At 31.7% G+C, this 15,014-nt stretch overlaps 2 protein-coding genes across 2 annotated transcripts; one reads left to right on the top strand and one right to left on the bottom strand.

The window, feature by feature from the left end:
• The first annotated feature begins 1,896 nt into the window (after nucleotides 1–1,896).
• LOC131655662 (uncharacterized) lies at nucleotides 1,897–4,619 on the top strand. The gene is made up of 5 exons (XM_058925496.1): nucleotides 1,897–2,240; nucleotides 2,312–2,409; nucleotides 2,501–2,676; nucleotides 3,740–3,848; nucleotides 4,175–4,619. Exons 1-5 carry the CDS (start codon nucleotides 1,949–1,951, stop codon nucleotides 4,481–4,483), a joined length of 984 nt encoding a protein of 327 aa, XP_058781479.1. The 5' UTR covers nucleotides 1,897–1,948; the 3' UTR covers nucleotides 4,484–4,619.
• A 6,368-nt stretch (nucleotides 4,620–10,987) lies between these two features.
• On the bottom strand, nucleotides 10,988–13,841 carry LOC131655661 (serine carboxypeptidase-like 42). The gene is made up of 10 exons (XM_058925495.1): nucleotides 13,589–13,841; nucleotides 13,400–13,507; nucleotides 13,118–13,210; nucleotides 12,931–13,023; nucleotides 12,745–12,830; nucleotides 12,365–12,631; nucleotides 12,145–12,278; nucleotides 11,802–11,894; nucleotides 11,298–11,415; nucleotides 10,988–11,216 (listed from the first exon to the last, which is right to left on the bottom strand). Exons 1-10 carry the CDS (start codon nucleotides 13,839–13,841, stop codon nucleotides 11,037–11,039), a joined length of 1,425 nt encoding a protein of 474 aa, XP_058781478.1. The 3' UTR covers nucleotides 10,988–11,036.
• Between the last annotated feature and the right edge of the window lie 1,173 nt (nucleotides 13,842–15,014).

The raw sequence follows: 15,014 nt of genomic DNA, 5'->3' as shown, positions 1-15,014 counted from the left end.
TAAAGCACTGATTTTGAATAACAACCAGGTAATGTGGAAAGCTTTGATGTATGGTAATATTGCAAGACCAAGGGCGATATTTCAATTGTGGATTTCTTGCCACTCAAGATTGCCAACAAAATGCAGGTTGAGGAAGTGGGGAATGATTGATCATAGTACATGTAATTTCTGTACTGCTGAAGAAACTCAGGAACACTTATTTTTTGAGTGTCATATGGTTAAGGATATTTGGAGGAAAGTCCTTAACTGGATCAATGTGAAGCATGAGCCCCGCGAGTGGGATAGGGAACTTCCTTGGCTGATCGCGAATTGCAAAGGGAAGAGCAAAAGAGCCAAATTACTGAAACTAGCAATAACTGAATGTATATATGAGGTGTGGAGATACAGAAATGAAAATAGTTTTAATACAAATACTCAAGATAGGGACATAGTAGGGAAAGTTATAGAAGTGATAGTTTACATGGGGTGGTACAATTTGAGGATGAGAGAGTATATAGCGAAGCTTATGCTTACTAGCTAGAGCTCTTTGGTTTTTTTTCGGTTATTTGATGTTGTTTGGGCTGGATCCTAGCGATCGCCTTGTATAGCTTGTTTTTGAATTAATCAGAGTACTTTATTGATAAGTATGTTTATGAACAAACCAAAATGATCACATTACCTAGCTGCAATTAGAATTTTAAGGTATATTAAGGGGACTCTGAAGTTTGGAGTTTTGTTTCTTTCCGGTGTTGAATGTGAGTCATAATTGATGTGCTACTCAAACTCTGACTTATGAATATTTTTTCAAATATTTGAGAAGTCTCATTTTTCGGTGTTCCAAGAAGCAACCTATGGTTGCCTTATCAACATGAGGAGATGAGTATATTGATGGTGTCTTGACTTCTTGTCAATCTGTTTGGTTGGTGAACTTGTTGTAAGATCCGAAGATCAAGGTGAGCAAGCTTGTGAACCTAATGATTAACAACAATTTAGCTATAAGCCTTGTTGAGAACCCAGTGCTGCATGGGAGAAGCAAGCACATTGATATGAGGTTTCTTTATCTGTGGAATCAAGTTTAGAATGTAATGCTAGAAGTTGTGCACCGTAACACCCAGAGGCAACTTGTAGATGTGCTAACTAAAGGTCAAGATTGAACATTTCATCAATTTAAGGAATGAAACTGATGTTGTTGATTTTAGCTCTGAATGTGAATTAAGGGATGGTGTTGAAGTGTAATTGGACATTCAGCGTTTGTTGTTGGTTTGTTTTGGGTCGTGTATCGGGCTTTAGCTACTTGGCAAAATATGGGTTTAGTATATATTGCATTTTTGCTTTGTAGTGAAATATAGAATCATTCATTGTAATCATTTTTCAATTGAGTAAAAGTTAGTTACATTTTCTCTCTTTTCTTCTCTCTTTCATCATCTTCATCTTCAACCTTGTGCGCCAACAAAATCACCACTGCCTACTAGAATTTTCAAAATATCCACAAAATTTGATATGTACCGAATTTTTCAAAATTCCCTGTACGTATTATAGGTTATCAGTTTTTACAAATATTTGGTATACATGCACCGAATATTTAAAAAAGCCGGTATTTCTTCATATAATTATTAAAAAACAATGTTTTTTCATTGGAAATTTTCGACATTTCTTCTAAAAATCTCAAAATATTCAGTATTTTTTTACAATATCCTATATTTCTTCCTATAAACGCAAAAAATCCGATACTCTCTCGAAAAATCTGGTAAATACCATTACTTAAAAAAAAAAAAAAAAAGCATAATGATAAAAGCATTCCTCGTATGGGGATAGGTTAAATTTGGGGGTGGCAAATATAAATTATCGCTGGTTTGATATGTGGGGATGGCTTGGCCCGTTGTATTCCCTCCAAAAACAAAAAATAATTTTCATATCTCACACTTTCTTGTCCTTTCACAAACTCAAAAACAAAAAACAAAAAAACTGAATGGATTTGATTAAAGCTTCAAACCTGTTGCAACCATGTCGAATTCCACTGTCACCACTTAACACCATTACTAGGTCTAGGAGTAGGAGTTCTTTCTATGCCCCTTCTTCTTCTTCAACCCAATTTTCGTCTTCTCAATTTTTCACCTTTCCATGTACTCCAATAAAGCCCTTTGTTATTCCTCACGCAAAGAAGAAAAACACTGATTCAGAGCCCGTTCCAGAATCCACCATTATACAAGAAGAAGTACCATCAGACGATGAAGTAGAAGAAGATGATGAATTCGAATACGGTAGGTATAACTACCGCAAATCTCTCAATTATTTCCTCTTAAACTTTCAATTGAAGTTGTTTTTTACACAGAGTCAGAAATTGACGAGGACATAGATGATGTTAGTGACAGTGACGAAGACGAAGACGATGAGTACTTTGACAAGGAAGAGGATAGTGTACTACCCTATGTAAGTTTTTCTCGAAACCTAATTATTGTGTGGTTGAATGAAAAAACTGAATTTTGTTGAAGAATTTATTTGACTTTGGTTGTTTTTGAAGGCTGGTGATGGTGGTGCCGGCGGTGGAATTTCCCTTGCCGGAACGTGGTGGGATAAAAAAGCCTTAGCAGTTGCTAAAGAGGTTACTATGTCTTTTGATGGTGACTTGCAAATCTATGCTTTCAAAACTTTAGCCAATTCCACAGTTCAAGTGCGTATTGAAAAGCTTTCAAACAAGTAAGAAATCATCATCAATGTTGTTTGATGTTTTAGAAATAGATGCAATTCTAAGAAAATGTTGTTTTATTGTATGAATTAGTTAATTGAAGATAGGTAGTAATAATGTTTTAATCAAATTCAACTGATGGATACCAATCGTTAGTTGGTCTAGTGGTGATTGGTGCTAGACTTGGGTGGGAGAACCACGGTTCGATCCGCAACCACTAGATTAAGAGAGAAACAAACCAGTGTTATTGAATATTTGCCATGGAGTGTGCCTATGTTATAACGTAGCGGTAGAATGGTTCAGTGCAATGCATTTGGCGATTTTCCTATTTTTTGGCCAAAATTCCTCTAAGCCTTTTTCCAAACCCTTGTCTTTTTTAAAGGGTATAAATGCCAATTTGGACTCTTTTAAGAGTAAAATTATGTTCTTCATTATGTTATGTTTTGGCTTGCAAACAATCATTATGTTCTTTCTACTCTTGGGTTAGTTCTTATATGATTTTCTTCTAAGTTTAAGTTTTATCCCTCTGTACTTTAGGTTATTTAACTATTAAGCATGAAGGTCTCTTTAGTTGTGTTTTTTCTATTTTTGAGCATTTATTTTTACTTTGCACATTGATTTCTAGTCTTTACAACAGCGGCTATCTTGCTATATGCTACAATAGCATTGTAGGGGGTCTGGGATTAACAACAGGAGTGTCTGTGAGAGGGTGAAATGGGGAAATGATGTCAAATAGTGGTTTATCTATCTTTTAGGTGATTTTCTCTTGTTGTTCGTCATTAATTTGAGGATTGTTTCTTTCATTCATACCAAGTACTAGTATACTAAGATAAGTTCTTAGGCTAAACTACTGACTTTGGAACAAATTCGATACAAACAGTAAATGCTTTCATGCACTGCTCAATAACGAATTTCTCACATGTAACAACAGAGGCACTCGTCAAGGATCAACAATCTTCATTATTGTGTTCCCTCTAATGCAATTATTTCATTTTGCATAAACTGTCGCTGAACTGGACATGGTACTATATACTTTTGATGTATGCTTAATTTATGAATTTCTATGCCCAATAGATCCGGCTCCCCCACCATGGAAGATATCGAAGCATTTTCTACAACTTACAGAGCAAAATTGGATGAAGCAGAACTTGCCAAATTCATTCCTGAGAATTTAAATTTGGAGGTAGGTACCATCTCAAATATCTTACTGCATTGTCATATATTGTAGGTAGATATATAATTTGTGATTATCACAATAAACCATGTTTGAATGAAAATTATTGAAGGAGTGGTAGGAACACACTCTCTAATACACACTTTCCAACACTCTTTTTTATTAGTTAAATTTTAGAGCAAATGAACCATGTGTTGTCTGGGGTCCAAGGTTATTGATAGTGTTATCCCTCTTGATTTTGAAAGATAATAGTGCTGATGGATTGAAATGATGATTTGTTATGTTACTCAATATTGTTTCAAATAGCTTTTATATCTTCATATGCATTCTTTCAGGTGTCTTCACCAGGTGTTGAAAGAATAGTTCGGATTCCAGATGACCTAGACCGATTCAAGGAGAGACCTATGTATGTGAAATATATCACTGAAGATGACTCAGATAATCCATCTGCTGAAGGCGACGGTGTCTTCAAGCTTGAATCCTTTGATATGGAAACAAAATATTGCACTTGGAGTTTAGCCAACGTGAGAGTCAACAGAGAGAAAGCAGGGAAAGGAAGACCACTGAATAAAAAACAAAGAGAATGGCGTTTAAGTACTCCCTTTAGTTCATTACTTTTTGTACGGTTGCATTCAGACATTTAAGTAATTTATTTTCCTTAACAGTTAAGAGCTAGATCTCCATCTGTCATTTTCCTCTATGTATGTCTCTGTATATGTCACTCATGTAAGGATCTCACGTTCCAAAGGTCAAGCCCTGAAAAGTGCATGTTTGAGATTATGGTGGATTGTTAAAAATCACATTGAGCCACCGTGATTTTGCAAGAGTCATAGAATACTAGTTTGAAAACTATTGTATTCATAGTGGGCACTGAAAGCTTGATTATACATTTTTTAGCTTTGAAAATCATAGTCATATAATCCATTATGAGTTATATGTGAATAAGTGGTCTCATTCTTTGTCCTGCTGCTCTGTTATATTTATAGTTACACTTGTTAATCCAGCTTTCATGCCTTAATTGTTATGGCAGTTACATCATTATGGGTGCATTATCACGATGATTCATTGTCTTGTTCTTCTGTATAGGTCTCAACTGTGTGACTCTTATCCTAAACCTCTTAGTTGGATTATCTCACCCACGCAACATAGTATGATGAGCTAGTCGATATGACCCATGAGTGCTTCACCTTGGCCATGTTAGTTTAGGTACCCTGGGGTTTTAGTATGCTTTAGAGCAAATGGATTGGGTTTGTTGATGCTAAGTGAGCTTAGACTATTATGAACATATCTATCTACAGACTCTCAAACACGAGACCTAAAAAAATGAAGTGATTAGGTAAGATATATGATGGCTCGTAGTCTCTAAAGTATGAGCCATGTAGGGGTGAAGTAATTGTGGTAGGCGAGTTTGTAAGACTTTTGGCCTAATAAGATTTTTGACATGGTTAATCTAAACCATCTGGAGAAGAGCCTATTCAATTTACTAAGTGAAAATTTTTGGAAAATCCTTTGAACTTTATTTTTTAAATTGTAAATATTATGTTTATCTTGGGAATGATCATTCAATATTGGCTATCCATTGATCTAAATAATGAGTGGAGCACATAACTAGAAGTTTTTTGAATCTTTTGTATGTATCGCCCAATGATCCACCATCTTTTTGTTTGAAGTTAATAATCTTGTATCATTTCTTGAGAAAATCTGATGTTGGAAAATACTCATTGAAGAAGGTTGTCTCCATTTCTGCCCATGTTGTGATATTATTAGTCAGAAATGAATAAAACCACTTTTCAGCGACTTCTTATAGTTCGAAAGGAAACATCCGAGTCTTTTTCCTTCTTTTGCATGCCCCTCTATTTTTAAAGTTGAACTCTTAATGAAGAATCTCTATAGGTGTTTGTTAGCATATTCATTATTTTTACCTGCGAATGACTTTTTTTCTTGTGGATGAAGCATTGTTAGATTAAATTGAAATTGAGGTACATTCACTAGTTGATTAACTGTTGTTAGCCTACTTCCTGGTGTGTTTCTCCCTCCATAATCGCCTAGAAGTATTTCAACTTTTGATTGTGGATTTGTTGCCATCTTTACTTCTAGTTCTTCTTTTGTCTCTATACTTGGTGAATTCCCTCTATTTCTTTCTACTTTAGTAATTGAGCTTCCCTATGTTTAGCATGTAAGATTCTCTTAATTTCTGCGTCAAAAAGAAAATTAATTGAGGTTTCACCTCGCATACAAATATCAAACAAAAGTCAGTTAAGTAAAATAATGTGAAAATAAAAATTCTACTGTAAAACAACAAAATTTCAACTTAAAACTCTATAATTATTGGTAGTACCTGACAACGACGTCAAAAACTTAATTGCAGTTTAACAAGTGTACTAAATCGTACAAGTAGTAATATCAAGAGTCCCGAAAGTCGAAGAAGCATTTAAGAGAACCAAGATCCTTCATGTGGAAACATTGACTAAGATATTGCTTAAACTAATCACAAGCCTCAATGCCATTACAAGCAATGATCAAGTCATCAACATAGATCAAAACAACAATAAGAATTTATCCATGTGAATATGTAAATAGACTATGATTAGACTGGTTGTCTTGGAAACCATATTTTATCAATGATTGAGATAGTTTGCTATACTAATTTCTAGATGCATGTTTCAAGCCATACAATGACTTTTTCAATCTTCATACCAAATCTTTGTTTGGAACTTTATATCCTTGTGGAGGACTCATATATACTTCTTCTGTCAATTCTCCATGTAAGAAGGCATATCTAACATCCATTTGGTGTAATTTTCATCCTTTTACCACTGCAATTGTTAACAACCATCTGACTAGATGCTCTTTTTGGCCACTGGTGCAAAGTTTCATTGAAGTCATCACCTTCTATTTGTGTGTAAGCTTTTGCAACTAATCTGGCCTTGCACTTTTCAATCTCACATGTAGCTTTATGTTTGATTTTGTACGCTCATCTGCATCTTATCAATTTTCTTCCTTGCGGTAAATGAGTTAGTGACCATGTCTCTGTTAATTTTGAGCGAAGGATCATGTGTTCGAACCATGACTCTGTTAATTTTGAATTTAAGTTTGTCTTACCGTTTGCAACAAAAAAATATTTGAAAAGAAAAAACCTTTAGGATCGATATTTAAATTTTTCTTGCAGGACATATGATAGTTACATAAGACATATGTAATTGATTAACTTAAGAATAAAAGTTAAAATATAATTTTGCACTAATAAACACTCTTGGCAAAACACAAAATTTATTATATATCTTTAAGTATTACTTTAATATCAATTATTAGAAAATTTTATTTTTAAAAATAATAAAGCGTATTCGAATATATAATAGCGATTATGTTCTTGATTCTAGATACGGTAGTCTCGGTTACCATTATTTGTAATACTTATAAGATTGTTAGAAAAAATAATTTAAATCAAATGGATCAAGGCTAAATCGTGAACGAAATCACTTTTCTTATAAGTATTTCAAACACTCTCAAATGTCTTAGAGTTGGAACGCATGAATACACAGGATAATTCATCATCTTATCGAGTTTGCGTAAGACCGATGAAAACTCGAATGTAGTGAACAATGTCTGAAATTTTTGGTGATAAGGATGTATGTTTTTCGCCTACAGCAATATTTTTCAAACGTTGCACTGTTTCCCCTACAACAGCCGTTTTTCAAGGTTGTATTGTTCCGTATTCTACAATACTTCACAAAGTGTTGCCTATTTCCAAATTAAAAATACAAACTGTCTATTGGAATACTTCACGAATAATTTTCTATTTCTAAATTCAAAATACAAAGGGTTAATAGCCATTTACCCCCTGCCATATAGGCGAGATTTGATTTTCCCCCCTTAAAAAAAGATTGTGATTCCCCCCTTGAGAAATCCAGATTCCAAATTGCACCCCCTCTCATGCTGACTTGGCCATGGAATCTTCACACTTGGCCTGCCAAGTGGCTTTTTTAGTTTTTTTTTTAAATCCACGTCATTTTTTAAATATTTTTTTATGTATCATATATTTTTTAACTTTTTTATTTTTTTTACATTTTTTAAAATTATTTCTATTAATATTTTTTAGGGTTAATACTACTTTACCCCCCTGCCATATAAGCGAGATTCGGTTTACCCCCCTCTAAAAAAAAACTTATTGGACAAACCTTGCAAAATAAAGATTCCATCAATATTGACCCTGATCAGTTTTTTTGGCCAAGATTCTTAGAATCTTGCCTACGTGGCATTTTTGGTAGTGCTGACTGTACAACACATAAGCAATGTGGCACAGTCAGCACTGCCACGTGGAATTTTTTCTTTTAATTTTTTTTTTAAAATTAATATTTTTTTTAAAAAAATTAATTTTTTTTTTAAAATTAATATTTTTTTTAAAAAAAATTAATATTTTTTTTAAAAAAAATTTAATATTTTTTTACGTTTTTAAAAAATATTTGACAGTACCTGCGGATTCACCAACGGATTTGACAATACCTGCGGATTTACCTACGAATTTGACAATACCTGCGGATTTACCTACGAATTTGACAATACCTGCGAATTTACCTGCGAGTTTGAAAATACCTGCGGATTTACCTACGAATTTGACAATACCTGCGGATTTACCTACGGATTTAAAAATACCTGCGGATTTAACTACGAATTTAAAATTACCTGCGGATTTACCTTTAAAAATACATGCGGATTTACCTGCGAATTTGACAATACCTGCGAATTTACCTGCGAATTTGACAATACCTGCGGATTTACCTACGAATTTGACAATACCTGCGGATTTACCTACGGATTTAAAAATACCTGCGGATTTGACAATACCTGCGGATTTAACTACGAATTTAAAATTACCTGCGGATTTACCTTTAAAAATACATGCGGATTTACCTGCGAATTTGACAATACCTGTGAATTTGCCTACGGATTTGAAAATACCTGCGAATTTATATATAATAAAAATAAATTTTAAAAATAATAAAAAAAACAGTAAAACAATTTTGGAAAAAAATTTTAAAAAAAAATTAATAAAAACGTAAATTTTTTATAATTTTTCCAATTTTTTATAATTCTTTTTCAATTTTTTTATAATTTATATATAATAAAAACGTAAAAAAAATATTAATTTTTTTTAAAAAAAATTTTAAAAAATCAACAAAATTAATAAAAAAAATTTAAAAAAAATTTAAATTTTTATTAAAAAAAAGTTAATAAAAAAATTTTTCAAAAAAAAAATTAAAAAAAAAATAAATTCCACGTGGCAGTGCTGACTGTGCCACATAAGCAATGTGCTGTACAGTCAGCACTACCAAAAATGCCACGTAGGCAAGATTCTAAGAATCTTAGCCAAAAAAACTGATCAGGGTCAAATTTGATGGAATCTTTATTTTGCAAGGTTTGTCCAATAAGTTTTTTTTTTAGAGGGGGGTAAACCGAATCTCGCTTATATGGCAGGGGGTAAAGTAGTATTAACCCTATTTTTTATGAAATTATATTTATAAATTTATTATTAAAATATTAACTTGGGCCTTAAAGCCCAATATTATTTCATATAGTTCATTAAATGAAGTTTTGAAATGTATTGTGTGGAAGGGGTTTATAAACTTTTGCATTTAGAAACTATTTTTCGATGTGGGACTCTATCAATTTGCACTATGCTTCACCCCTTACATCTCTTCTTCTATTGTTTCTCACATCTTCTTGCATGCACTATCATCTTCCATTATTCCTCTCACCTGCTCCATTATTCCATATCTGTCACGTTCAAAAAGATGATTTTGATAAAAGGGGTCCTTCAGATCACACTGCTATAGGATTGAGGTCTCCTTTGAGATTGGTTTTTTCGGATAAAGAGAATCGTTTTGCATCCGATCCATTCATTGTTGGCACGCCGAGAAGCCGTTTTAAGTTGTTGTTGCTTTCATGAAGTTTAGTTTAGTTTTTATAGTTGTTGTTGCTCTTGTTGGATCTTTCTGGTGGACTTTGAATTTGTCATCTTCATCAAGAGGTCGCGTTTACCATGGTTATAGGAGGTTCCAAGAGAAACTTGTTTCTGATTTGATGGATATTGGTGAGTTTTCTAAGGGTGCTTCAAGGTGGAAAGAATTGGAAACTTATTCTTCTCAGTTGGAAAACTTTGTTCCTTGTTATAATGTTTCTGATGGAAATGAGGTAGAAAGGAAATGTGAAAATTGTTTGATTCTGCCACCAGTTAATTACAAAGTTCCTCTTAGATGGACTACTGGAAAAGATGTTATTTGGGTTGCTAATGTTAAAATTACTGCCCAAGAGGTTCTTTCTTCTGGAAGCTTAACCAAAAGGTAACTGACATGTCTCTTTCACTCTCTTGTTGTTCCATATAAATTAGCAGAATGAATATATGAAGTGACTGGTGTTGTTGTTCCATAAATGTGTTGTTGTTGTTGTATGTATATTAACAAGTTCCACAGCGATTTTTACAAAGACAAAGTGAGTCTTTATAAAGCAAACACACACACACACATTTGAATTAAAAACAAACTCCCATAAACGGGCTTCTAATGCAACAAGTAAGGGCTTAGGCCCATACATTAATTTTTATAATTCATAAAAACTAATAAATACTCTATAAAAATAATTTATAAAAATTATTAAAATAACAATTTTAAAAAACGTAAAAAAAATATAGTATATAAAAAATGACGTGGATTTAAAAAAATTAAAAAAGCCACTTGGCAGGTCAAGTATGAAGATTCCATGGCCAAGTCAGCATGAGGGGGATGCAATTTGGAATCTAAGTTTCTCAAGGGGGCGAATCCCAATTTTTTTTAAGGGGGAAAAATCAAATCTAGCCTATATGACAGGAGTAAATGGCTATTAACCCAAATACAAACTACACATACATATTTTTCTTGTCATTTTAAAACTCACCCATAATAATTAATTATTAATAATTTACAAAATCTTCATTACTGATTATAAACCATACATTTATTTATATAAAGAAGAAATAAAGAAAATATATTCTCTACGTTATATATCCTCTTCATTTCTTAAGAAACATCCATTTTAAAAGAGATACTCTACAATAAAGTTTAAAAATACCATACATATTATTTTATCTATATCTCTTATAATAAACTCTTTCATTTTTGTATAAAAAATAGAGATCCTAAATCTACCCGCCATATATACCATTTACTTGGAGATTTCATCAATAATTGAAGGCTGAGTAGTGTTTGACAATCTCCTGCCACTTACAACTGAACTAAATAGGTGCAATGCTCTTGAAGGTTGTGTATATGGCACCATGTGACCAGCTCCTCTTACAGATGCAAATGTCAATAAATTTCCATACTCAGTTACCCAACCTCCAACCTATACATAAGACTCATACTCAAATCATTTTTCAATATGCATAAAATGGTTATTTTTTAATTAAAATATGTATTTATTTACCTGGCCTTTGTGAAACCAAACTCTATATGGATCTGTAATCTTGAACTTTAGGTCATTTGCTAGCTCACGGATAAATGTACGACTACTTAATAATGGCACGATTGAATCTTGATCTCCACTGTCATAATAATTTATGTAAATAGTTAGATAATTTTATTATATTTCTTAATCTACATCCATATATTACTGCAACTATATGAATAAAATAACAAGTATTTTATTTTAGACAGCTGGTATCATTTTTGGGATATGGTATGAATTTTTTAAGATTTGTTAAGTGTTATGACAAAAGTAAATGATTGATTGAAGAAGAAGTTATATAAAGACTTTTTATTTTGTAAAATTAAATTGTCTTTTTTTAATTATTGTTAGAGGATTAATTATTTGTTCTCTACTTCATGTATGGACTATGTTTTTTTTTTTTTTCAAAATTAAAAATTATTTCTTGAAGACTAAATTGATTATAACATTTTGTTAGAGATTGAAATAAGTTAAGTAAATTACCTATAAACCCATAGAGGAATATGGTTTTGTACTATCCATTTCAGAACTGGAAGGATATTTATATCATGATCCAGTGCATAATAATCTAAAACACTGCAGCAGCAACAACAACATCGAAGTGAAGAAGAGACATTTTATGAGTAATGAATAAAAATTTAGGAGGCTATATGTAAATTAATTACAATTTGAATTTTTTCAATAATCATTATTTTTGTACATGCCAAAAACGTTAAAACTCTTAAATATAGTTTAAAAAATTCATAAAATTCAAAAGATTAGTTTTTATCATTGCACATAAATAATTGTTAAATTATTTATAAAAGAATTTATATTTTATACTTACCTACTGCATTGAGACCATGGATATGATAAATTGGTGCGATTAGCATGAAGAGTCTTCTGAACATCCGGAAGATTGAGATAAATATCAACTTCATAGTCCATACAAACATCTATGTTGTAACTTATTTTAGTAGCCTAAATTTTGAAATAAAATAATTAATTCATTAATGATTGAAAATAAAAATATCATCATGACCAAAAAAACAAAAAGGAAAAAGTACCATTTTTTTCAATCTTAGTTCTTGTTGAGCTATAGATGGATAACAAACATCAAGAATCACATCGTAGTTGTCTACATAGTCACTCACAATTCCTTGTACATCAATCATAGCATCTTTACATGATTTAGATAAGTTGTCATAACTTACATTAAAATCACATTCATTCTTAAGAGAAAGATAAATTTCATCAGAAACCATTCCATGTGACCATAAATATTCATATGTTGCTTGTGTATCACGATTGAAATTTAGAAGAGGGTTTCCAATCTAATTAATCAAAGAAAAAAAATAAGATTACTTCAATTAAATTTTCATTTTTTAAAACAAAAATATAAATGAGTAAATTAATTAATTATATATGTCACATGTTGAGATCTTACAGCAACTCCTTTTATATTGAATTTGAAACCAGTTGAATGAGTATTATAATCAATAAGAACTTTAGCTAACTGAGGTATGTAATGTCCTGAATAATAATAACATTATAAATGTTAATTAATATGAAATAAAAATTAATCATTGTCAATACCAAAAACAGTAGGAAATAATTGTTGTTATTGTTGAACCTGCATAGCTTTCTCCTGTAAGAAATAACTCCTTTGATTTGTATGAAGGAAATTTCTCATACCATTTTAGCATGAACAAAAGCATATCATTAGCTGTGGAAAATAAATTAAAGAATTATGTTGATGATTAGTATATAACATGTCAAAAACAAAATTTTCTTTTGTAATAATAATAACTATATAATACCTGTGGAGGCATCATTTTTGGTATAATCCGAAGTTGTATTTGAGTATGACCAGCCAACTCCAGCAGGAGACTCCACAAACAGAAGATTTGAAGCTATAAAAATAGTACACATAATATATTTGTGTTAAAATATTGTTTTAGAAATTAATGCATGCTCAAATTATTCTCCAAACTTTGCTTTGCCTTTAAATGAGATTCCGACAAAAGGACAGTAGAATTAGTCCTGTTGAATTAATCGGTCGCAACCAATCTTCTAAAATGAAAATACAATTATATAAATACCTTTATTCCAAGATTCTGGATTATTTCTTAAACCACGTCCATCACCGGTAGGATAAAATGGACCTAATTCACTAAACGCGCCTCCTCCGATAGAAGAACATCCCGGACCTAAAAATTAAGTCAGCACCCATAATTATAATCAGCTCTAAAAGAGATGATGTTTAATACAATATAATAATAAGTTATTACCTCCATTAAGCCAAAGGGTGAGAGGCTTTTTGTGAGGGAGATGATCAGCCTCAACAAAATAATAGAAGAGACTCCTCCCATGCTTTACATCAATATCAACATAGCCAGCATATTGTCTAAAGTTAACATTGGGTTGCCCTGGTAACCTCTCAACCAAATCCTCAATAGGGTACCCTTCTACTCCAAAAGAAGTACTCAACAAGCACATATAACCTAAAACAATCAACAAACCAACTAACCAACACTTTTCCATTCTTATAACTCCAATTCTCTGACAAGAAACACACTATCTAACCCATTTATTGAGAAAGATCCATTTTGTAGTTTTTTAAAAACTATAAAATGTTAAAGTAAAGATCCCTTTTATAGTTTTTTAAAAACTTCAATGTTTAAATTAATAAAAAAAATTTCCTTTTTTTTCTTTTTGATATTGGAAAGATTTTCAATATTATCAATGTATCTAGACTATATAATATATTAGATACATTGATTATTCAATAGATTTAAAAAATTAACTTTCTTTAAAAATAGAATAAAAAGAAAATATCTTTTAACATTAATAAATTTATAAGACCAGAGAGAAAGTATCTTTAACATCTATAATCTTAAAAACAACATCAGTTGACCGTATTAAAAATATCTGTCATACTTTTTAAAGGGAAAATGCTCATTGTTATGAAAGTTGGCACTAACAAAACAGGATAATGATTTTTGTTCATTGATTTAAACAACCAATTTCCCATGATTTCCATTTCAAATAGACTTTACGGTTTAAGTTTTCTGTTACTGAGAGCAAAAGTCCGTTGATTTAAACAACTACTTCCACATAATTTTCTTCCACTCAAATTTAACGCTTTAAGTTTTTTTGTTTTTTAGAGAAAAAAGAATTTAACTTTTTTACCCAAATAACTCATTTTGTTAAACATATTTTCCAAATAATCCACCTTTTTAAGTTTACCCAAATAACTCATTGTTCAAAGCGCTTTTTTTGTCTTTAGCAGCGCTTTAAAGCGCTGCTTAAATCAGAGCTGTTATAAGTAAAGGCAGCGCTTTGGATTAATGTAAAAGCGCTGTTATATGTTCCCTTTAGGCAGCGCTTTGACTTTAAAAGCGCTTTCTTATACACCCCTTTAGACAGCGCTTTGGAAAGTACCTCTTTAGCAGCGCTTTCACTTTAGACAGCGTTTTTGGTCATCTTTTAGACATAACTTTAGACAGCGCTTTCTCACTTTAGACAACGCTTTTCCCACTTTGGGCAGCGCTTTTCCCAACTTCAGACAGCGTTGTCTAATGTGCACAATTTTTTTTAATATAATACTTATTTTCACTTACAAAAAGTGTTGTCAATATATGCAATAAATTTTCACCAGATTTTCACCATATTTTGCACCAGGTTTTCACCACATTTTGCACCAGATTTGGTAGC

The sequence above is a fragment of the Vicia villosa genome, linkage group LG3 (assembly GCF_029867415.1).
Source record: "Vicia villosa cultivar HV-30 ecotype Madison, WI linkage group LG3, Vvil1.0, whole genome shotgun sequence".
Classification (NCBI taxonomy): Eukaryota; Viridiplantae; Streptophyta; class Magnoliopsida; order Fabales; family Fabaceae; genus Vicia; species Vicia villosa.
Note: the sequence above shows the minus strand (reverse complement) of the source record. Positions and strands in the feature narration are given on the sequence as shown.